The sequence below is a fragment of the Drosophila hydei genome, unplaced genomic scaffold, assembly GCF_003285905.1.
Source record: "Drosophila hydei strain 15085-1641.00,03,60 unplaced genomic scaffold, DhydRS2 tig00000296-arrow-arrow-pilon, whole genome shotgun sequence".
NCBI lineage: Eukaryota > Metazoa > Arthropoda > Insecta > Diptera > Drosophilidae > Drosophila > Drosophila hydei.
Window position 1 is genome coordinate 342998 of NW_022045705.1, and position 23301 is coordinate 366298.

General features: G+C 43.2%; 3 protein-coding genes across 4 annotated transcripts; 1 reads left to right on the plus strand and 2 right to left on the minus strand.

Annotated features, from left to right (window-relative positions):
* Positions 1 to 11788: 11788 nt before the first annotated feature.
* On the minus strand, positions 11789 to 13185 carry LOC111593813 (rho GTPase-activating protein gacV). Of its 2 annotated transcripts, none has more exons than XM_023306964.2 (2): positions 12428 to 13185; positions 11789 to 12362 (listed from the first exon to the last, which is right to left on the minus strand). In XM_023306964.2, exons 1-2 carry the CDS (start codon positions 12477 to 12479, stop codon positions 11809 to 11811), a joined length of 606 nt encoding a protein of 201 aa, XP_023162732.2. In that variant the 5' UTR covers positions 12480 to 13185; the 3' UTR covers positions 11789 to 11808. The 2 variants fall into 2 exon arrangements, with proteins under 2 accessions (XP_023162732.2, XP_023162650.2); XM_023306882.2 differs by having other exon boundaries at positions 11789 to 12365.
* A 1204-nt stretch (positions 13186 to 14389) lies between these two features.
* Positions 14390 to 15912, minus strand: LOC111605635 (cell wall protein DAN4). Its single transcript, XM_030223817.1, has 4 exons — positions 15744 to 15912; positions 15432 to 15616; positions 15147 to 15275; positions 14390 to 15086 (listed from the first exon to the last, which is right to left on the minus strand). The coding sequence occupies exons 1-4, from the start codon at positions 15847 to 15849 to the stop codon at positions 14577 to 14579; spliced, it is 930 nt and encodes a 309-aa protein (XP_030079677.1). The 5' UTR covers positions 15850 to 15912; the 3' UTR covers positions 14390 to 14576.
* Positions 15913 to 18153: 2241 nt separating this feature from the next.
* On the plus strand, positions 18154 to 18653 carry LOC111594813. Its single transcript, XM_023308312.1, has 2 exons — positions 18154 to 18239; positions 18305 to 18653. Exons 1-2 carry the CDS (start codon positions 18200 to 18202, stop codon positions 18499 to 18501), a joined length of 237 nt encoding a protein of 78 aa, XP_023164080.1. The 5' UTR covers positions 18154 to 18199; the 3' UTR covers positions 18502 to 18653.
* Positions 18654 to 23301: the final 4648 nt, after the last annotated feature.

Here is a 23301-nt window from a genome sequence, read left to right on the forward strand (position 1 = left end):
GTTGGCCTGGCAACTTTTGCCCTAACAACAAAGGCAACTGGAAGCGGCGTGGCAGCGTCTAGGCTGCTGTTGTTGCAGTTGCCACCAAACGAGGCATCAACTGGCGGCAGCTGCCGCATAATTATTTGTTGATTATGTAAATTTGAGGCGCAGCGTGGCAAACTCTATTAATAGTTGCCAGGCATACCCTGTTCTATACGCTCTCCAGCGGGATATCAGCAGCAGCAGTCGATGGGTGTCTGAGACTGGCCTTGCCTTGGCCTGGTCTGGTCTGGTCTGGTCTGGTTGTCTGTTTGTGCAACAAAGCAAATTGCTGTAATCCATTTTGCAGGCAGGCGCATCAGCTGCTTGTTGCAGCAAGCTGCCGCTGCTGCCTCTGCTGGCGCTGGCACTGTTTGTTATCAAATGAAATGGATTTTTATTAGATTTCGCCTGCAAAAGGCAAGATTTAAATTTATTTCAGGTTTTTTTGCTCGCCTCTTTGTTTGCTTCTCATTTTTATTCCTTTACTTTTTGCAAGTTTTACTGTTTTATTTTTTGTTTCATGTTTTTTTATTGCATTTTTACTTTTCTTTTCTATTTTTCATGTTCTGCGCTTTCGACCGCTTTGTATTCAAGATTAATGAGAGCGAAATGTAAAATCCGACACAAGACACAACAAAAAATAAAGCGCCAGCTAGAAGAAGAGTTGAGTAACGGCATTTGTTGTGGCACACCCACCTCATCACACACTCGCCCCCAACCCGCTGGGACGCTACTCCCCATAGACAATGGCGGCCAAACTTTATTTACAGCTATAAATAAGTAAGCAAAGCATAATAGCTATAAAAATACCCTTGCAGCATTATCAACTTGCGGCAAGTGTCAAAGATTGCAGCCAGACACAGATTAAAGCTCAAGAACTCTCCAAAGTTAACGCAGCTCTCTTAAGGTCTTTCGCGAATTACCTCTATGGGTAAGTCTCTGGTAGAGACTTCTGACTCTACTCCAGTCAGCTAGCAGTCGGCGGAAGTCATGCAAGGTGTGTGCGGTATTATTTGGTATTTTTTTATATATATGTTTTGATATGATTTGGTATGTTTAATGTATTTTGTTATGTTTTAATATATATTTAGTATATTTTAGTATGCTTAGGTATTTTTTATAAAGCTAAATATATTTAGTATATTTTAGTATGTTTAGCAAATTTGATATGTTTTTGAATGCGTTGATATGGTATGCAAATTGTGGTATATTTTGGTATGTTTTAGTATATATTGATATGTTTTTGGTATGTTTAGCATACCTGGTATATTTTTTATATAAAATATTGGTATGTTTAGTATGCTTAGTATATTATAATATCATATATATTTGGTATGTTTTTAAATATATTGGTAAATTTTGAAAACTTTGGTATACTTTGATAAGTTTGGTATATTTTGGTGTGTTGGATATATTCGGTATATATTTGGTTAGGCAGATTGTTATGTTTTGGTATATTTTGGAATATTTTACACTGCTTGATATTTTACAGAATGTTTGGTATGTGTTTAGTAGACTTTGGTATATTTGTTATGTGTTGGTATGTTTAGAATGTTTTGGTATATTTTCCAAAATTTTTTTTTTTTTTTATTGCTTGTTAAATATGCTATTTTTTGATATGTTTTGCCATGTCTCTTGCAGTATATACCAAAATGCTTGCTTAAATCTTGAAAATCGAGTCCTCTTGAAGAATACATGCTTCTCGGTGTGAGCTGTGTGAGAGCTGACAATGTGTGGAACACGCTTTAAGCCTATTATCGCTATTAATGTGGCACGAACAACGCAGCGGCAGCTGGTGGCTGTGGCAATTACAGCATGTCAAGCAAGATGCTTACTTACCTCTGGTATCGAGCACATGTCAACAGATCTGTGACTTGTCGACGTGGCCAATGGGCCAGGTGCTCTGTGTCAAAGCAATAAAATGTGCAGCTAATGCGATTACGAACCAGCGCCCCACTTTGCTTCTGCCCCACCCGCCATATGTGCGCTTAAAGTTTCTCTCTCTTTGCACGCTTTTTGCGTTTCGCTTCTTTGCTTCTTGCTGACTTTTGCAATGCTGTTCGACGGTGCAGAGGCAAAGCTCCTGGGCAATGGTTAGTCGCGTCGCGTCGCTTACGTCGCTTACGTCGCTTGTTCAAGCTTCTCTCTGCTTACTTTTAAGCACTGTAAATCGCATAAATATATTTAAAATGATGACAAATTGATTCGCGTCTAAGGCAACTTGACTTTGTCTTCCAGCTGCGAGCTGCGAGGGTTGTCATCTCATTATGCAGAGCGTCTGCCCAGCAGAGCGCGACAATGAGACAATGTCAACCCAGCCCAGTAGCCCACTTGCCCAGTTGCCCCGTTGCTACTCTTTTCACATTTCACTTTTCACTTTCCACTCTTCACTCTCCACTCTACAGTCGACAGTTTCTGCTAAAGTGCATTACAGTGCGAGACGCGTGCTAGTTGAATTTATTGTGGCCGCCCCCCGCTTGACTGTTCGGCCTCGTCTGCTGTGCCCCGCTCGGGGTCGGGCTCAGCTGGGCTGGGGAGGGGGCTGCCCAGCAGCAATTTGCAGTTTTACGCTTACTTAAATTGTGTCTAAAATGACAAGGGCCAAAAAACAGGGAGGGCGGCAGCGGGGGCTAGCTGTTGTTTTTAGTAAGCCTTTAACGCGTTGCCCTTACATCATGCTCCAGGCCCCGGTGCTGCCCATTGCTGCGAAAGGGTTAGCCACGGCATAAACATTTTATTGTTATGTCTTTTCTCCCTTCCGATGTGGTCGGAGCGACAGTTGATGCTGTTTGCTGTCTGCCACAATCGATATTAATATTGGGCATACAAATTGAAAATTATGACGCAGCCGTCGACGCGTCTCTCGCTCGCTCGCTCGGGAAATTCAGTTATGTTTTATGGTCAACACTGGATTAGAAATGTAATGCGCAGGAGGCGGGGCTCAACTCCACGCCAGGGGTTAATAGCCCAGCGCGAAGGCGTGAGGCAAGCGAGAAGCTCAGCTCAGAAGCATAAAGAGCTGAAGGATTGGAAACGAGAGGCGTAAGTAAATGCTGTTAACAGAAGCGAGTCTTAGCTTTGAATACAAAGCGAAGCGAGAAGCTTAACTGAGACTGAAGGCAACGCAAGGCTGATGAGAAGTACTTAAGAAAGATTTGAGAAAGTGCGCAAAGCTGCAGAGTAATTTGGAAACTGTAATGAGATTGAAGAAAATGAGGAGAGGAGAGGGAGATAAGGAGAGAGACAAATGTAAAGAGGGAGAGATAGAGGGGGGTAGGGGAAGAGTGAGAAAAGGAGATATATATAGAGGGAAATAGAGGTAGGAGAGAGAGAGTAGAAGAGAAATAAGGAGAGATAGAGATGGAGGGAAGGATAGAGTTATAGAGAGACAGAAAGAATGAGGAGCAAGTATAGGGAGAGCAGGAGAGAGATAACGAGAGACAGAGAGAGATAACGACAGAAGAGAGAGAGAGAGAGAGAGTAGAAGAGAAATAAGGAGAGACAGAGATGGAGGGAAGGATAGAGGTATAGAGGGACAGAAAGATTGAAGAGCAAAAATAGGGAGAGCAGGAGAGAGATAACGAGAGACAGAGAGATGTAACGACAGGAGAGAGAGAGAGAGAGAGTAGAAGAGAAATAAGGAGAGATAGAGATAAAGGGAAGGATAGAGGTATAGAGAGACAGAAAGAATGAGGAGCAAGTATAGGGAGAGCAAGAGAGAGATAACGAGAGACAGAGAGACGTAACGACAGAAGAGAGAGAGAGAGAGAGAGAGAGAGAGAGAGAGTAGGAGAGAAATAAGGAGAGATAGAGATGGAGGGAAGGATAGAGGTATAGAGAGACAGAAATATTGAGGAGCAAAAATAGGGAGAACAGGAGGGAGATAACGAGAGACAGAGAGAGATAACACCAGAGCCATAGAGAAAGATGCAAGGAGAGAGTGACAGCGAGAGGGAGATACACACAGAAGGAATACATAGAAAGAGAAGAAAACCAACTTGTGAAGCAGCTCAAAGTACCAAACCTCAATGAATGCAAGTCGTCTCTCGCTTGTCCTTAATCAGTTCGTAAATAGTTCGCATTCAAAAGTCTCCTGCGCTTACTTAAAATTACTTAAAATTCTTAAAGCCTAAGCTGCCTTAGCTCAGAATAGGAAAATTTGCATTTTAAAATGGTTTTTTTTTTGTTTTCGGAAAATTAAAGGACATTAAAAAGAGTGGCGTGTGGGTGAGGGGTGCCTGATGTGTGGTCGGTGTCTGGGGTAAAAACAATGAAAATGCCGCTGCTATCTGCTAGCCGCATCTTTTGCGAAACTAAATGAATGTTGATGCGTGTTTCCGCATTCGCAACCCCTCGGCCGAAGGAAATGCGAAATGCATACCCACAATTCGGCAGAGCCCAGGCCCCAGATACACCCCTCTATAAACACATGGGCTATGCTTCGGTTTGGTTTGGTTTTTGTGTTATTCGAGCTCAAGTCTGCGGCCTGTTACGTAATGTGATAAGAATGCGAGCGAGCGCCCAAAGACAATATCAACCCTCGAGACCCAGCGCACACAGCCCACAGTCCATAGCTCTCAACCCTCATTCCTCATTCCTCATGTCCCAACCCCTCTTTGGAGTAGCTCGTCGCGCCATCTTCGGTCCACTCTGTTCTTTTTTACTCTCCGCATTTGCATAATATTATTTTCTATTTGTTATGATTTGCCTTTTGAGCAAATATTGTCAATTCCAATTGAATTTTGACATTAGTTCAGATGCACCCTCTCAGCTACTTTTTTGTGCTAGGCTCTCTGGCGATTTGTCATGCTGGAAATGAGGAAACTTGACAAATGGCCGAGATTTGCTTTCGAGTTGCAGGGGGTGGCGCTTGCTCCTCTTACCACGGCCAGTCTTGCTGGCTTTATGGCTTACCTGGTCAGCCAGCCGTGTGCTTTTTGCATTAAGACGGCCGGCGGGCAGGCGGGCTGGCGGGCTTTGGTACCAGCCTGCGGTCCAGCGTCAGGCCAGACTGAATGCCTGCTAATTGTGAGCGGACAACAACAATGGCATCGCTGTGCTGCTTGTTGCTTTTGTTGCTGCTTAACGACAACGGCAACGTTAACAGCAACCATGAGTAGAGCTAAGGCAATGCTCGGCTGCTCAATACTCTGTCAGTGCTGAATTGGTAACGAAGCAAAACTTTTGGCAATGGAAATTTCATAATTTCATCTAGTCAAACATAGCAAATATCCTATGTCAGGTCTTTGCTAAGAGGAGTTTCGCAAGAGTTGCAATCCCTGAAGATAACTCGGACTCGTTTCGATGTTATCTACTTGGATTTCATAGTTAGCTTCACATCTTTATGAAAGTCGCAGCTCTTCTACTTCTTTTTCAGTCAAACATTTCTCAGTCTTGCACTCTGGCTCTCTGGAAACTGGAAACCTATATGCCCCACTTTATGCCGGCGCTGGCGAGCAGCCAGATTTCGTATAACAACAACACGAAATTGTGTAAAACTCGCACAGAAAATTGAAGCAACGCCAAAGGAATTTTCTGTTGATATTTTTTAATTTTACACTTGACTGACTGACGCGCGCCGGACTCGACTCCCAGCCCAAAAAGGACCCCATCTATCTTCCTACCTCCCCTCCAAAAAAGAATCAAGTAAAAATACCAACCCCATTGCCAGTTCTTGGACGTTGCGCCGCATCAGGTTTGACAGGAATTACAGCAGGTAATACCTGCATGCATGTGTGTGTGTGTGTGTGCGTGTGTGTGTGTGTGCGGATGTGTGTGTGTCATTCATAAAAATAAACTTGATTCCAACATATCAAAATGCAATTCCCGTTTGCCGACTCGCTCGTCATTCACACTCACTGAGCAAAATGCAATCCATTTGCAGTTAACTAGCGCTACACTGAGAGAAAACACCCCTATTAAATATCAAATGAAAGCACTAGAAATGTTATACATACTGCTGAATACATCTCTTGCATAGAGCACATTGAAAAGCAGCAGTTATGGAGTTTCCTTTATCCATTTGGTGACTTCGAACAAAGAGAATTTCCTTGTGCAGCGAAACACTCAGAGGAAGTTCTACAAAAGTCTATAATAGACAGTAAAGCAGCTGGTGTATTAGAGCTGGTCTAAGGTCTAACTCAATCAATGAATGCTCATTTGGGTATTGCAGTCTGGAGTTATGAAAATGCAAATTTATATTTAAATAAATCTTGATGACTCTGTCAATAAATCAGTTTAATTCGATATGTAATCCGTTTTGTCTGGCTTTGGACTTTGTGCTTCATCCTTCAATTGTTTGAAATTTAAATGCAAATTGTCCGTCTGTAATAATATTCCTTGGCCTCATTGTTTGAGAAAAACAACAACAAATAATGCAAGGTATTCGGGCTCAGACGCTCTGTTGGCCATATCTCTAAGCTCGCATCTCTGTGCATTGTATTTACAAAGTGCTCGAGGTGGGAGAAGTGAGCAGGGGAGCGTGGCAGGGTGGTAGGGCATGTGTCCGAAACCGAAACCGAAACCGAATCAGATTCAGTTCAGTTCGGTTCGGTTCGGTTCAGCTCAGCTGGGCCCTGCGCCCAACCCGCCGTTGGTAATTTGCAACGAGCTGCGAGCTCAGCAGGTTTCGTTGCTATGAAGACATTTGCATATTTGCTGTTTATGTTGAAAACAAGATTTCGTTATTAACATTATTTAATTTGTTTACTTTGCCTTGCTTCAATTGGCGATAACCGACCCAGCCCCCAGCCAGACGAAAATTGAGGCAAAAGCGAAAGTTGCGCCAAGCGAAGCGTGGCGAACGCTCAAAATTTCTGTTGACCGAAGCGGTTTTTGTGGCTCAATTGAATCGGAGATTTGTTTGCATTTGCCTTTACCTCGGCCCACGGTCTGTCCCAGCGCTTTGTTCCGAGGGGGCACGCGCTCTTTGTTAATTGCTTCCGCTTCTTCATTTACGTCGGCGAACAGCTTCTTCTCTGCCTCGCTTGCCATCCACCCTTGCCAGTCTGGCACATAAATAATGCCCAGCACTTAGTCTAGTCTGGAATCTGTATATCTCTTAATTGCTGTTGAAGGCCAAGACAAGAGTTTAGCCTGAGCCAAAGCTGCGAAACTCCTTTTACAATGCTTGACTTTCACTTGAAGTTTTGTTCAACTTATTTAAATCCTTTTGCGGAAGGGACTTGTGGGTCAATTCTGTCTTGGATTTTCTGTAAGCAATGGAAAGTGGGACCTGCTTACCTTCAAACGTCCATTGACAGCTGTGATAGAACACTTTAGGAACCCTCGGAAAAATAGAGTCTTCTTTTGTGGTTTCATCAACTTGTCTTAATTCTTGCACCTATCGAAAAGTAATTTTTCTCTGCTGATTAATCGATTAATTGAGCCAGATAATATCACACTGAGCGCCACAATTTAACTATCGATAACAAAAGATATCGATAAGATAACAATACTAAAACGTTAGAGTAAAGTGAAAATGGAATTACGAGCAGCTCGACTTAGTTACGATTTGGGAATCTTTGCATAAATTACTTCAGCGGCACTTGGCATCGCTGCTACGCCCGACCTCTTCTGCTGTCCTTCCTTCCGCTCGGACTTCGGCACGTTTCTGCTTTGATTCTTTTTGCTGATTATCGCCAATCGACAGTCGCAACCCTTGGCCACTTTGTCTAACTCTTGCCCATTCCCTTTTGTTGTTGTTGTTCTGCTTGCCTGCGGTGGGTGGCGGGGGGTGGGGGGCTGGTGGGCTTGGGCGGGCGCAGGGGATTTTGTGTCTGTGCGCTGTCTCGTCGCCTGTCGATTCGCATTGCGTTTGAGCTGGGTCGGCAGCGGCTTTGCCTTTGCCTCTATTTTTGCGTTTGCTTTTGCTTCTTGTCCAACTTTCGTTTGGGGCTTTTCATTTCGTTTACTCCGGAAGTCGCTAAACGCTGCTTTCCTTACATCTCTCACTCCGCCACTCTCGTTGCCTGTCCAACTTTTACCTGGATGCGTGTGATTTATGCGTTGTCTGATTTGATTCGAATTGATTTTGCTCTGCTCATGAGTTGGAAAATTCTCAGACAGATTTACTGCATACTTATTGAGGGGCATTTCTCTCCCCCCTGTCGACTAATTGGCAACTTCATTTCGTTTTAGTTTCGATTTCATTTTCATTTTCCATTTTGCAGTTTCCTTTTCTGTTTTCGCTCTGTGATTTCTTTGGCGCCCGCAATAAAACTTTAAACCAAAGTTGAAAGCCGCAAATGCTCGTAATAGCCGCAAAGTATGCAATAACAAAAAACAGCAAAACAACAGCAACAGCATTGTTGGTCATAAACTTGCGCACAAAGTAAACGTCGCCTGGCCACACTGGCTGCACCACCCCACCACCCAACTGCCAACTCCCACTGCCCTCCCCACAGCATCTTCACCAGACAAAGTTCTTTTCACTTCAAGTTTGCATGCCGCACAGCAAAAGTACACAAAACTTACAGGGTATACAACAAGTAGTGAGCTTTTACATTTTCAATAAGCAGAGTCTTAGAGTCGCAAATATCTTTAGCAACTATGCTAAACATACTCTTCTCAAGCTTAACTACAACTGCTTTGAACAGGTATCTGACGTGGGGTACATCATATCATTTAAATGGCCTCATCTGCAGTGCGAAGCTTTTCCAGTTTAAAGCTGCCCTAAGGCTAAGGACTTGATGTTGCCTTCAGCTTAAAAGCGAGGCATGTCGTCACATGTTTCCTGAGAGTCTATTCACTTTTAACATATTTTATTGTCTTTTAATATAAGAGCGTATTCCCTTAAACATTCCATCTGCTAGGTGTTATCGCAAAATGAAACAACTGCTGATATATAGCCTTAAGAAATCATCAGCAGGCCTTAAAGAGAGCTTGCAAAGTGCTTGCAGGGTATGTCTTAGTCTGGCACTTCTCAGACTCAATTTTTTTAGCTTAAGCTTAAATCTCAATTCCAGCCATCTTGGTCCGCGACGACAGTTTTTTTTCGAGCTCTTTTGGGTGCGTTGCAAGAACTTGTAGCATACGTTGTGCCATGCCCCCAAGCCTGCCCAAGTCTACTGAAAGGGGGAGCTAAGAAAAGCAAGTTTTCAAAGGAAAAAAACATAGGTCTCAGACGAAAGTAAAAACAGCGTTTCGACAGTCCGCAGTCAAAACTTTTTTGATTATCTTAATTGCGATTACGGGACACCGAGCTGACTGCCCGGCACAGCAGCCAGCAGCCAGCAGCCAGCAGCCAGCGTAAGCTCCCCAAGCGCCACATGCGTATGTTACCCCAGCAGACAGTCGTAGAGTTAGATAAATAGATGGAGTAGCTGGGATTGATAGCAAATATAGAGCTGGATTGGGTCACTGGCTTGGAAACCCCGCTCAAGCATAGACCAAATTAGGCAGACAGCTCTAGACGTCCTCCGCCCCGACCAGGCCAAAATTAACAAGATTGACCTCCTTCCATCCTTTTCAAGGAGTAAGAAAGCGCGCGAGAGAGAGAGAAGCAATGAAAGAAATTGGGCTATCAAAAAGCTGCACCAGAGTTTGACCAACTTCTGCGATGGGGCTGGTACCCTGTAAAGAGAAAATGAGCTGAGGACATGTTGTGCTGCCTAAAAAGTTTTAAGAGTTTTTCTTAGTTCAAATACCCTGTAAATAAATTGAATACAAAAATCTTAAAGAAAAACTAAGCTAAGTTAACTTAGCCGTAATTACTATAAGCTATATACCCTGTAAACATGCCCTGTAAAAACCCCTTGAGTTGGCAACAATGGCGAGCATCTAAGAGTCTAGCTCGACCAGCACAGTAAAGTATATACCCTGTGAGCTCTACTATTTTAGCCATAGCTACTTTATTGTTTATAATTACAGGGTAACCCTTAGTCACTCAAATCCTTGCAGCTGCACTCAAGTATTTTGCGACTTATAGACTCTGTTGTGCATTTGCTTGTCGGCTTCCGTTGGACCGTTGGGCCGTTGGGCCGTTGGTGTCTGGGGGGCCAGAAGTTTGTCCGAAAGTTTTGTTGTCTTCGATTGACGAACGACGTCCACTTGCCCCGCATACCCCGCGTGGCTAACTTTAATGCCAGCACCCCCTCTGTGCAGTAGGCAATACAATTGGAAAATAATCATAGTTTGCCGAAAGATTCTGATTATGTTGGGGACTGCAAACAGCCGCCTTGGGGGCAACCGTTGCAGCTAATCTAGTTACAATGTGCGAAAAGAAAAGCCCTATAAAAAAATATATATATGTATATATAAATATATGCCTTGGCTCTGGCTGGGCTCTTTAATTGTGGGCCATAAAAACATATAATGGGCCTTTATTGATTTTCCAGCTGTGCTCGCCTAACGATTCAGCTATAAAAATCTGCCTCTTTATTGACTGCAGAGATTCGAGTATAATTTATTTTGATAACTCACATCAAATTAATAGAAACTCTTATTTTGTTTTAATGTGCGCTGGCTGGAGCTGGAGCTGGAGCTCTCTCTCTCTCTCTTGAGGTAGAGTCTTTACTGTTTGTTTAGGACACTCTCTCTAGCAGCTGAGCCATATATCAAATAGGCTACGCTTATCGATAACTACATTGCAGCAACTGTTTAAGTTATCGATCACATGAGACTGTTCACACACTCAGTCAGTTTTGCCAGCTTCAAATTGAGTAAAAGTTGACTTTAATGAAACTTCAGTCACACATTTAGAGACTGAGATGAATAAAACAAGAGCAAGAACAGGCAGCTTCGTTCAGCATTCGCACAGACTCTACAGATTGAAATGTGTCAGCTCGAATTGGCTTTTACACTTGAAGCACTTTCAAGTCACACATAACGGCATAGCTGTAGCTTCAATAAAAAAGCAACTTTATAATTATATTTATATATCTCAAATAGTTTTTACTTAATATTAAACTTTTTCTCTGCCGTTCTTATCTGGTCACTCGGAAAGGAAATCCGACAAGGAAGTCGTAGCTCTCTGGTGACTTAGCTCTTGTTAATAGCACACAGCATAATCGATTACCGATGACAGTTGCAGCGTTGCCGTATTAAGTGCATTCGCGAGTCGCTGCTCATTTGCCATTTGCCATTTGCCATTTGCCACTTGCCATTTCCCCTATGCCAGTTGCGCTTTTGTTTTTCGCTTTGCTTGTTGCTTTTGGCAGCTCTGATGATGCGAGTACTTTTTGTCATTATCTGTCCTAACGACAGGGTAAACCACTTTGCCTCACTGCAAAATGGCTTGGTGCCACTGCGCTTGGGGGTGCTGGGGAGGGTGGCGGTGGGGTGGATGGGCTATGAATTTCTCTTACTTTTATGCAAATAATGGGGACAATGTGTCATTGCCGCCGCTGACAACTTTGATGAAGCGACGCGAGTGACAGAACCGATGCGGATGATTCTTTAGGTTGGGGGCAGGGATGTGGTGTTGGAGTCTGTGGTGTGATGTATCTGGCCCAGGCTATGCTCAGAGGCTGCTCCCTGACATAAAATGTGTAAAATATTGGCTGTCTACCAAAAACGAGTGGATGGAGCTCAACGAAACCTGGGAATTCAATTTATATGCAAATGTCATGCAGGCGACAAGACAAATATCAAATAGTAACCCATCCCATCCCAACGCACCGCCTAGCCAACCCGCCGTACATCTAAGTATTTTCATAAAATTTATTAAAAAAATATAGAAAATATATGTAATTATGCAACATGTGAGACTATGTACAGATCCGTCTCCCACTCTCCTTCTCTCCTTCTCTCTTTGTCGCCCTCTCCGTCTCTCTGGCTGTCTGTCTATGTGAAGTAACGTATGCCCTCTTCGTCGTCGTCGCGCACATCGTATGCCGTGGGCACATAGCTGTAGGACTTCTCTTCCTCCGGACAGTTGCAGGTCTTTTTGGGCTTCTTCACTACCACCACCTCCTGCTGCTCTTCCTCCTCCTCCTCCGCCTCTTCTTGGTACTTCTCCTCGGACTCGGCCTTATAGCTGGCCTTGGTGGTGTACTCGTAGTACTGATTATCGCACTCGGTGGTTGGCTTCGCTATCTTCTTCTGCTTCTTATTGAGCTTCTTGTCGAGCTTCTCCTCCAGCTTCTCCACGAGTTTCTCCTTCTTCTCCTGCTCCTTTTCCTTGATGGCCTCGAACAGATCCAGCTGCTTGAGTTTCTTGTCTTCGAACCACTCCTTGATCTTCTCCCACTCGTCCGCCTTCTTCTCCTCTTTGGCGGCGAACAGATTGAGAAAATCTAATTTTTTGAGTGCCTCCTTTTGCTGCTTCTCATCCAGCTTCTCGCTCAGGTCCTCCAGCTTGGGCAGCTTCAACAGCCAGGCGTGCGACAGCTGCAGAGCTACTAAAGCGAAAAGTAGAACCCACTGAGAAACCCACCGAAAAGCACATTCAACTATCACCTACCCATGACAGCGATCAAGAGCAGCGCCAATTGTTGCCTCAGTGTGTTAGCCATGTTGTTGCTTGGATCAAATTGCTAACGCTTGCACTGCAGCCAGCTGCTTTTAAGGCCAGCACAAAACCCGAACAACTGCATCAAAGTCGAGGCTAAGCACGTGCTGCACTCCAGCTGATAAGCACGTGTGCATTTATTTTGCTTATGCGTCTTCTGGCTGTCGTTGTCAGCGTCCAATCACTGCGCCATGTGGCCACTCGGCTTATTGATAACTTAAACTCAGCTGCTCAGCTGCTCAGCTCACTCCTGCCACGCCCCCTCGCACATACTGCAACCCTGCTGTGTGTGTTGGCTGTCAGCTGTGATTAGTCTGCGGCATCAAAATGTATTTTCCATGTATCTAGCAATCATTTTTTGCGAGCTAAACTTTTAATGAATGAGTGGGGAGCGGTGTGGGCGGTAAGGTCCAGGGGGCGGGGCGGTGTGAGGCTAGGGGTAAACTTTAATTGAATGCGTTAGCTAGCCACGCCTCGGGGGGAGCTGCCGCCCGCTAATTGACTTGGCTTCAGCAGTCAACGCTGGTGGCGGGCTCTAGAGTCGGGGGCGTGGCAGCTGTGGGCAGGGACGGGTCAGCTAGTGAGCGTTGAAAGTGGAAGTTAAATTGTATTTGTTTAGTGCGTCGGGCATCTGAAGGCGTGGCAAACGTGCGCCGGCTGCTGCTGCTTGCAACTTCAACTTCAAGCAAATAGATGCGCGTGTGTGCGTGTGTGTGTGTGTGTGTGTGTGTGCTGGTCGGCATATAATGTATACACACGCACACATGTTTGTTGTTGCCTTGTTTGGTATGGCTATTTGTGCTGCGCAAACAATTTGCCAAATTAATTGCACACCAAATGTTCCCTGTGTGTGCGCCGTGTGTGTGTGTGTGCGTGTTGTGTGTGTATAAGATCTTGTTATTTCTGTCTAAATATAACACTGCATATCGAATGTGCATGGCAAATAATGCAAACTGAGCATTTTTTGATAGAGTTCGTCTATGCCATGGACATTTTCATACAACTCAAAAGCAAAAGCAAAATTTTGAGTATGCATGCAGAGTGAGAGGGAGGGAGAGGGAGAGGGAGAGGGATAGAGACCGCGATGCTGTTTTAATTTCTCTAAGATTCGCTGCGATTTATTTCCATTCTCCTTATTTTGTCTATTGTTCTCATAAGCTTAGCACTCAATTGTCTAAAGTTTTAATTGAAATGCGTGTGAGAGACAAAAGACAGCTTGGCCAATCACAAAAGTATATAAGTATATAAAGTATATATACTAAATGCAGTATTAATGAGGCAGCAAATCTAGCACAGTTCGCTTGAACTGTTTGTCTGTCTATCCGTCTGAATGTATTTCTGTCCTTCCGTCTGTTTGCCCTTCCGTCTGTTTGCCCTTCCGTCCCTCCTCCTCCTATCTGCCCAGTCGCTTGAACCGTCTGTCCGTTCTTACACAGGTTAGTCTGTCTGTACGTCCTTTCGTCCGTCTGTCTGTCCGTACTTCCATTGGTTCATCTGCCTGTACGTCCTTTCGTCTGTCTGTCTGTCCGTGCTTCCATTGGTTCATCTGCCTGTACGTCCTTTCGTCTGTCTGTTTGTCTGTCTGTCTGTCCCTTCTTCCATCCGTCTGTCATCGATTCCATCCGAATGTCTGCCCGTCTTTATCTCTGTCCGTCTGTATGCACGCATCAATCTTGGAGCTTAAAAGAGCTAAAAACTTCTTCTAATCTCAAGTTTATAGGAACTCGACTCGCCTCACCTTCTACAGCCGATGCTTCAAGACTCTCTAGTTTGCTATTCATATTCATGAGTCACATTGATTGAATCTTAACTTCCAAGCTTCTCTCTGATGTTTCATATAATTTCTCAAGAAGTGAGTTCAAGTCTTCGCAGGGTATCTGCTAGTCGTGCATGCCCAGTTAGTAGCATGCCCGTGTTCGCAGCTTGTCAATGAGCTGTTTTCAGTTATTGCTGTTCGGCATTTTAACAATTTTTGCCGATAATACGAAAGAATTTGCAAAGCCAACGAAAACTGATAAATTTATGTATTTATATATTGCTTAGGGCTTTATTAAATATATCTTAACGATTCATAATTCTATTTGTGCTCAGCTCAATGAACTTATTGATCAATGCGCTGATTCTCGATGTTGCCCAGGCGCAATGGCAGCTCCGGCAGCGGCTCCAGCAATATGGGATCTTCAAAGATGTTGCTGGTATTTTCATTATCATCGTTGCCATCGTCAGCATCGTCACCGTCATTGTCATCAGGCGCTGCTGTCGTTGTTGTTGTCGATGTTGTTGTTGTTGTGCTGCGCTTGCGCAGCCTTCGGCCTTTGCGTCCCTTTGATCCCTTACGTCCCAAGCGCTCCTTCTTGAGCCTGCGCAGCTCCCTGGCCATGTCCAGGCTAGCGAGCTGGCCGTAAACTGTTGGATAAGGAGCGATTGGAAAGGGCTGCAAAGTTGTTGATGTGACTGCGGCTGTTGCTGCTGTTGTTGTGGTAATTGCTATGCTGCTATTAGCTGCTGCTGTTGTAGTCGATGTTGTTGTCGGCAGCTCTGTTGTGGCATTTGCAGCAACTGTTGTTGGCGGTGTGCTAGATGTTGCTGTAGTGCTTGTGGTGTCTGTTGCTGCTGTTGTGCTAGATGTTGCTGTTGTGCTTGTGGTGTCTGTTGCTGCTGTTGTGCTAGATGTTGCTGTCGATGTTGCCTCTGTGCTTGTCGACGCTGCTGTTGTTGTTGATGTTGCTGCTACAGTTGAGCTGCTTGAGTCAGGTATTGCTGTCGTGCTGCTCGTTGAGTCTGCTGCTGTTGTTGTTGGCTCTGCTGCTGCTGTAGTCGATGATGTTGCTGCCGCTACCGTCGATGTATCTGTGGCTGCTGTTGTTGTTGAGCTTGTTGCTGGCGTTGTTGCTGTTGTTGTTGATTCTGATGTTGCTGCCTCAGTGGTTGTTATTGTTGCTGCCGTTGTCGTTGTCGTTGTCGTTGCTGTTGTGTTATCAGTCGGCCCGTCGACAGCAGCAGCTGCAATTATCTCGCTTATATTGATTGTTATCGTTTCATTGAGCCGCGTCTCGTTTAGCGTCTGCAACGTGTTGTTCGAACTGACAATTGTTGCTACAAACGTCGAGTTCTGAGCCGCGCACAGCTGACAGCAGCTGGCTGGAAATGCAAATGGCGAATGCGAAAATGTCTGTTAGTTTTTGTGCTGGAAAATCAATTAGTAACTCGACCCGACTAGGCGCAACCACAGATGAAGCCACAGCCATGCGTACGGCGCACTAATTACCTAATATTGCTGTCACAATGAGAGCAATTAAATGTCGACGTGACGTCAAAATTGGCAGCAACATTGTGTAATTGAATGTTGTTGCTGTTGGTGTTGCTGCTGTCATTCCAGGCAATCCTTAATTGGCCTCGGGGAGCTTTGATGTTGTCGCTGTTGCTCTATAAATTTGGTTAATTGAACTGATTTGCCAAGCGCTCATCAGATGCAGTTTTATATCGATGCCAACACACACGTCGCACGGAAACGTGTGGCCACTACGTGAGCTTCTTTATTTACTTATCATGTCTACCAGATAATAATCACACGCACAACATCAGCAGCAGCATCAGCAGCAGCAGCAGCAGCAGCAGCAGCAGCAGCAGCAGCAGCGACAATTGCTGACGTCTTTTGCCGATGGTTTCTTTGATTCCGGAAACATCACGACAGCAACCACGTGTTGAGCCAACACACAGCCAGCGCTGACCACCGGAAGCCAAGCAGACCAATTGCCTTCGCTTCATCTTCTTCTTCTGCTGCACTTTTCAATACTCGTTCACCATGTAAAAAGTGGGCATATTGGCTTAGTTTCAGTATCTAGAGTAGTTTATTGATTGATCCAGTTAAGGATATATATATATATAGACAAGAGCCAAGTCTGAAAATGATATCTCCTATATGACTTCTTCTGACAAACAATTCTAGCTGAAGATAGATATGATATAGATATGATATGCATATGATCTCTCTATATAAAGCATCTTAATTGGATTGTAACGAGTATCGTTTTCGTTTTCTATCAACCTCAGTGTCAGTGGTTGGCTCAGGTGTTGGCCACCTGGCACGTAAACTTGGCCAGCAGCTGACAGCTGGCAGTTAGCTTGGGGCTGCAATCATTTGAAAATGCAAACGAAGATATTAGTTATACAAAGTTGTTTCTAAGCTTAAGCGAAGCAAATCGTTTAGTTCAGTACCTCAGCCTGAAGATTTGTGTAAGCTTAAACAGAACAAGTCTTTGTGCCTGTTCACTTTCAAGCCGACCTCATATAGCGCTTCGTATGCATTACAACGTTTTTTTGCTGACGCGTTTCATATAATTGTTAAATAAACAAACATGTGATAAGCAGCGCTGCGGTAAATGACGTTTACATACCCTGTGAAGCAGGCGCAAGAGGATTACTTATAGAAAAAGAAGTTTTAAAAATATATTTAGAATAATTTAAAATTCATTTCATTGAGTTTTTTCACCTTGAGGTAAATACAAATATTTGGGAAAATAAAATTATATTTATTTTAATGTTTTATATTTCTAAATTCAGCTTTCATATAAAATATAGATTAAAATATTTTTAAATAATATTTATATACATAATATCGTTTGCATTCATTTGAAATATAAATAAAAATCTAATTTAAAAAATATTTTTTTTTAAATTTATAATAAAATATTGAAAATTCTAAGTATTTTTAAAATTTAAAAAATTTAACAAACAATTTTAAATATTTTAAGAATTTCAAAAAATGTAATGTATATGAAATAAATGATATAAAATATTTATAAGTATTTTTTTCAAGTTTTTCAAATATTTATATATATATATATATATATATAAATATATATCTAAAGGCTATACACATATCTCAAAAAGTCTCAGAGTTCAATGGAATTACATAGCTGAGCTAGATATCGCAAAGGAAATTAAGTTTAAGAGCATTTCGCCAAGGGAAGCCTAACAGTTCTGCTTCACATACCCCACTTAACAGCTCTGTTAGAGAGCATGCAATGAATAGTCGTGAATGCAATTTACACGACATTTTTATTTCAGAGTGTTGACAGTTGCAATTTTAATTATTTGAAATAAACGTGACCGAAAGCCAAATGAGAGAGCCATAAATACCCATGTAATTAAAAGTCAAACTTAAATACGTTTCAGAGAGCCATACAGGGTGCTGCATTGAGGAAATTGCCATAAAAGAAAGGTAGGAAACTGCAGTCGACTGCTTAATACTCGTTCATGGTTCGATCATAGATCGTATCTTCTATATATCTGGCTCTAGAAGAGTTCGAAAGGATGCTAATCCAGCTGTAAAGTTGCATTAGATGAACTTTAAAGGAAATCCGAGTACAAACAGACACGCTTCAAGTCTTTAGCTTCAATGGCCAATGCGTTCCCAGAAGGCAATATACTTGAACGAGTTACCATCTCCATGCTCCATGTACATATCGATAAACATGTGTCTGCACATGAGTTGATATCAAGAAAACACGAGTCAATCAAGAGTTGATTGAGCTAGGTTTGGACTAGAGTCGACAGCGGCTCTTCGCTGAGCTAGTTAATTGTGAGCTATCAGCACGCTTAAGTACGTGCTTAAAGCAGCGATCGAGGCATTCCCAGGTCTCTGTCTAGTGTTTTCTGTATAAAAGACGTCGAGTGCGAGCACTGAGGCAAGCAGTACAAACTCACAACTCAAGCGCAAACATGTTCAACAAGACCTTTTTCGTTGCCCTCCTTTTCTGCGGTAAGTGAACTAAACTAGCTCGGGATAACGAACAGAACTGATGATATCCTTGAACACCCATTCAGCCTGCTATTTGGGCGCTACCTGGGCACGCCCCCAGCTGCCCCAGCTGCCGCAGCTACCTATACCTGGAGCCGAAGCTCTACCCATTGGCAGTGTGGGCAGCGCTGTTGGTTCGGCAATCGGCGCAGCCACCGGAGGCCTCGCTGGCGGCAGCCTCGTGCCGCAGCTGCCGCTGGGCGGTCAAAAAAAGCTTCTCTAAGCCACAGCAACGCACACAACAAATCCCAACACGCAAATGTCAAATGGAATGCCAAAACTAAATCTATTCAACTGTCAACAATTATTAACTGAAACCTTGCATAATTAAGCTTATCTTAAAGAAAATGAAGTAAAACTTATTCACATAAACTATTACAATGAGTATATCTTACACTCTTTGCTCTCTTCTCTTACGTCTTCATCCACCTCTGCACTCGACTTCCTTTCTCTTCTCATCTCTCCCCGAAGAGAGTGTGTCTAGCTGGGCAAATGGAACTGCGGCACTTTTAGGGCAATTACCTAGGCAAGTCAGACTTTCTTTAGTCGAGACTGCTCGCCTAGGCGATACCCTGCAAAGAGCTGATAAGCTTCTTTTATGCATTTAATAAAAGCTTTACGATGGCAACTAAATTGTTATTTTACTTTTCTTCCTGAGAGACTTAGTCTTAAGACATGTGCCGTCCAAATGAGTCAAAGCACAAGTCTCTAGTATTTGAAATACGTTCTCTGTGAACTTGGAGGGTGGGAGGTAGAAGCGATATCAAAAATCCATATTAAACAAAAACTCTATAGGCATTGGAGCATCTTATACAATAAGGCTGAAGTCTCCAATATTTACGGCATGCCTACAAAAACGAAGCCAATTTATCGATCTTTAAGCGTGAGCTATCGAAAAAAAGATAATTTTCTACCACGTATGGTAGACACCACGCTTTTGTGGTTTACGAGATAACGGACAGACATTCAGATGGACGGACGGGCATGTGTAGATCGACTCAGCTTGTCTTCCCAATCAAAAATATGTATACTGCATGGGGGCTGCCTCCATCTGCCTACTACACACGCTTTCACAAAACTATTGTAGCCCGATTTTCCAATAAGGAGATTAGCAGGGAACGGCAGAGGAGGAGAAAGGGGAAAGAAATCTAAATGAATCCTCTCTCTATCTTTTCTTCTTTTTATTAAGTGTTAAGACTTTGCTGATCATTTCAAAATATATTTGACTAAAACTTTAAGTGGAAAACCATGATTGATAGCCTGTGATTGGTATTTTAATGATCTCAAAATTCGATACAGTCAGTTTCCAGGACGGAAGAGGAATCGCGGAAAGATACAAGCCTCAATGCCAGACTCAAATCGACCCGGGTTCAAGGTAAACTGATCGCAGGTCAGTCTCAACTAAAATAGTTTGAAACGGCATTATTTTATGGCCAGCATTAGGGAAATCAGAGGCGAAACAAATAAAGGCCTAAATGTGCTATGACAAACACAGAGTGACTAAACTTGAAACGTTTTATCACTTTTTGGTTTCAATGCAAGTTGAATAGTTGTTTACGTCATGGCATTCGCGCTGAGCTGAGCCTTTGCCAAGAAACCTTATGGAACACTGGACAAGTTAATCGCGCTTCTACGTGAGCTAGTCGAGTCGCAGTCAGCACGTAGCTAGCGGGCTTACGGAACTATTTAGTGCTAGGCCCAACTGGGAAATGTTTTAGTTATGCCTCAACCCAACAAGAATGTTCAACCAATTGATATACTTGCTTTTAGTGTGCAGCCGTAAGTGTTGAATAACTAATCTCTATATACGATCTAATTGAGTGACATTTTTTCCAGTGCTGACAGCTTGCAGCATGGCCCAAGCCTTGGAAGAAACAACAACAGCAGCAGCAGCAGCAGCAGCAGGAAACTCAACGCGTCGTGAGCTGGTCCGAAGTTTCATGAACGATGTGCAAAGTCTTATAGCCAATTTAATGAAGAGCTTGCAGCAGCTGACTGCAGCCTCGGACGGCAGCATCAGCATCAGCTAGACCTTTGCCAAAAATAACTCAAAGGCATCTCAAATTTCTGTTAAGGCAATAATAAAAATCCAATTGAATTGCTTTCAGTCTGATGCTGCATTTTAAGATCTATTTCATTTCCATTTCATTTGGAGCTTTAAGCTTTGATTGATGTGTGCGTGTCATGGGTCAAAGGTCAAGGCATTTTTAAGCCCCAACACACAGCAGCAACAAGCAACAAACAACAAACGACAAACGACAAACCATTCGCAGTCATTTATCAAATGACATTTCCCAGCTGTGAGAGTCTACAAGTGGATACACATGTTAACAGGCAGCATTGTAGGGACAAAGAAGGAGCAATAGGGAGAGCGAGCAGGCAGAAAGAGAAAGACAGAGAGAGAGAGCAGCCAGGCGCTGCAAAGGTATGGAGCTCTGAGCGTTAAGCAAAATGAAAATGCCAAAAATTATACATAAAGAGCAGCAAAACGAAAACAAGTCGAATTCTGAATACTCTGTGAACGAATATATGAAACTTGTAGAATTTCAGTAAATCGCATAGAAAACATAGATCTCAGCATGCGATATAGCTTATAGAGTATAGAGACCCAGCAAGAGTGTTACCGTGTCCAATAACTAAGCCAAAGCCAATAGCTTTGCCAGTTTATAGCTCATCGACTAGACAGCTCACTCAGTTCAGGAGAGGCTCTCATCAGATGGCATGTGACATACCTTGGGACAAGGTCAGCACAATAGCTAAAGGAATCTAAATTTAATCAAATCCTCAATAGATCGCTTCTTCTCCCTAAGCTTACGAACTTGTAAAGCCTTGTTCCACTTAATACTTCAATATTCAGCGAAGTATTTGAATAAATATTAGAATAAATCTGCAATACAGCTCAGCGTGGAGAGATCCCTCGAAAAAGTTAGGGTATAAAAATATGCCAAGAAAATCTTAACGAAATTTCTCACGTTTGCCATAATTACGAGCAAAATACGTGACATGTGTTTTGACTGCAAATTTTAGCAGCAGCAGCAGCAGCAGCAGCAGCTTGTCGAGCTACCCTATGCCCTGCCAACCCCTAGCCACTGCCCTACCCCCAACCCTACCGTTTGTTACTTCCGACCCGCCCAGGGCCGCTGGGAAGGGCTCCAGTATCGCGCCGGTTGTAAATGGTAATACCAACTCGTATACATAACCAATAAAAATCTGTTTAGGCCAGAAACGATAGCGGCTATAGCGAGTGGGTCGCGCCGGGGCTGGCAGCGTCGCAACAATTGTGCGAGTAATTCATAAAAATCTCTTGAGCAAATGTTAGCGACATGCACAGAGGCCGCTACGCAACCAGTTGCGATTTCCGGGGCTGTTCTTTTCTTGGCTGTTTTGTTTATAGTCTCACGCCCGGCGCATTTCGGTTTCTTCATAATTTATAATGCCTTAAAGCCGCACCGCAAAGCAGTTGAATCAGCAGCAGCAGCAGCAGCAGATGAAGCAGTCGAACTCCCAGAGCGTTGCGTGATTGAATTGTTGCCTGATTGACAGTTGACAGTTGAAATTGATTTTGGTGGTGCGCTGCCAGCCAGCTCGATAATGATGATGGCGGCGGTGGTTGCTGTTGTCACAATGCAAAGCCTCTGCGGCTGGGGCTGGGGCTGGGGCTGGGCTGGCCTGGGCTGGGCTTATTAATCCCCCGAGTGCAGGCGTGCATAAGTATCGGGCAAATGGATTAGACAGTTTTATGTGAAATATAACGCAACAACAAAAACAAGAAAAACAAAAGGATTTCAATGGAGCTCTTGCCCAGGCCCAAACTATTTAATTAAACTTGATCTTTACCTAGCAACAACAACGGCTAAGCCCTAGCTGCAGAGGTCTAGCATATGGTGTACATCCCAATCCAACTCTCTCTCTCTCTACATTGATTGCCATATTTGTGTGACAGCTAATGAATGACTGGAGTCCCTTTGTTGTCGCCAATCAAAGGATAAAGCCCGAACAAAATGTGCAACGCGTAGCATAGCAGCAGCAGCTGGACACCCAGGCACGAGTGGCCAGAGTTGCAGTCATCTAATTGATAGATGATTCGCATCATTTAAGCAGCTTTAATTGAATCATCAGCGGCAGACAGTCAGCCTCACTGGAAGGCTCAGTCCTGACGTCCACCCTATGAAGTATTGTGCTTGTCTATAGGGTCGATATGCAGTCAACTACAATAAGTAGTTCGCTCTCTAGAAACAGATAGTAATGGGGCTAAAACCACAAAGAGTTCTCAGCAATCGATACTCATTGATATTGTGTATCAAGGATTGCTCACTGATCAATCTGATTTGACTGATTGATCAATGAGTCAATCAGTTAAAAAAGTAAGCGATATATGTCTACGCAAGAGCATAGTTGAGTAAACTTTAGAAAAGTAATCAGGTATTGGTTATGACTCTATAGAAGGATAAATTCTCAAAATCGATATTTATCGATTTATGTATTTATCGCAATAGTTGATAAGCGACGTTTCATTTACTTCACAGAATATAGTTTGCTATACTTTAAGTATTTTTTATATGCTAAAAGTTATTAACTATCGATAAATCTAATCGATTCGAAGCAGGTGAAGAAGAAGGTGAATCAATGTATAAGTTACTTAGGGTACTACAAGTATGAATTACAACATTGAGCAACCGTGAAGAAAAGCTTAAATATATAAGTAAGAATATATGTAAATCGACATATATCGATAAATTTTTAAGGCAACAATATTTCTTTAAGCTGTGCCTTATATTACAGCAATGAAGCTTCTGTAGCTCAGCGTTAATGACAAACTTTCATTTGTAATCACAAATTGTGAGCAACAGTTGAAAGAGCAACATTCATTTACCTGACTAGGGACTATCCCTGTTAAGCGGTTCAACTTGTAATGCTGTTACTCAGAATTGATTGTAGCACATGAAAATATTAAAGCAGAGCAAGCAGATCAATCACAGTGCCAAAATGGGAAAAAAGGTTAACTTCCTTCAACAAATTTTAG

Excerpts from the sequence above, each read along its gene's own strand:
- LOC111593813 (XM_023306882.2), bottom strand. The coding sequence starts at position 12,479 with ATGGCTAACACACTGAGGCAACAATTGGCGCTGCTCTTGATCGCTGTC. Across the intron at positions 12,366-12,427 it reads GCTCTTGATCGCTGTCATGG|TAGCTCTGCAGCTGTCGCAC; the intron begins GTAGGTGATAGT and ends TTTTCGCTTTAG.
- LOC111605635 (XM_030223817.1), bottom strand. The coding sequence starts at position 15,849 with ATGACAGCAGCAACACCAACAGCAACAACATTCAATTACACAATGTTG. Across the intron at positions 15,617-15,743 it reads CATTGTGACAGCAATATTAG|CCAGCTGCTGTCAGCTGTGC; the intron begins GTAATTAGTGCG and ends TTGCATTTCCAG. Across the intron at positions 15,087-15,146 it reads AGGCAACATCGACAGCAACA|GCAACAGACACCACAAGCAC; the intron begins TCTAGCACAACA and ends AGCACAACAGCA.
- LOC111594813 (XM_023308312.1), top strand. The coding sequence starts at position 18,200 with ATGTTCAACAAGACCTTTTTCGTTGCCCTCCTTTTCTGCG. Across the intron at positions 18,240-18,304 it reads CGTTGCCCTCCTTTTCTGCG|CCTGCTATTTGGGCGCTACC; the intron begins GTAAGTGAACTA and ends ACACCCATTCAG.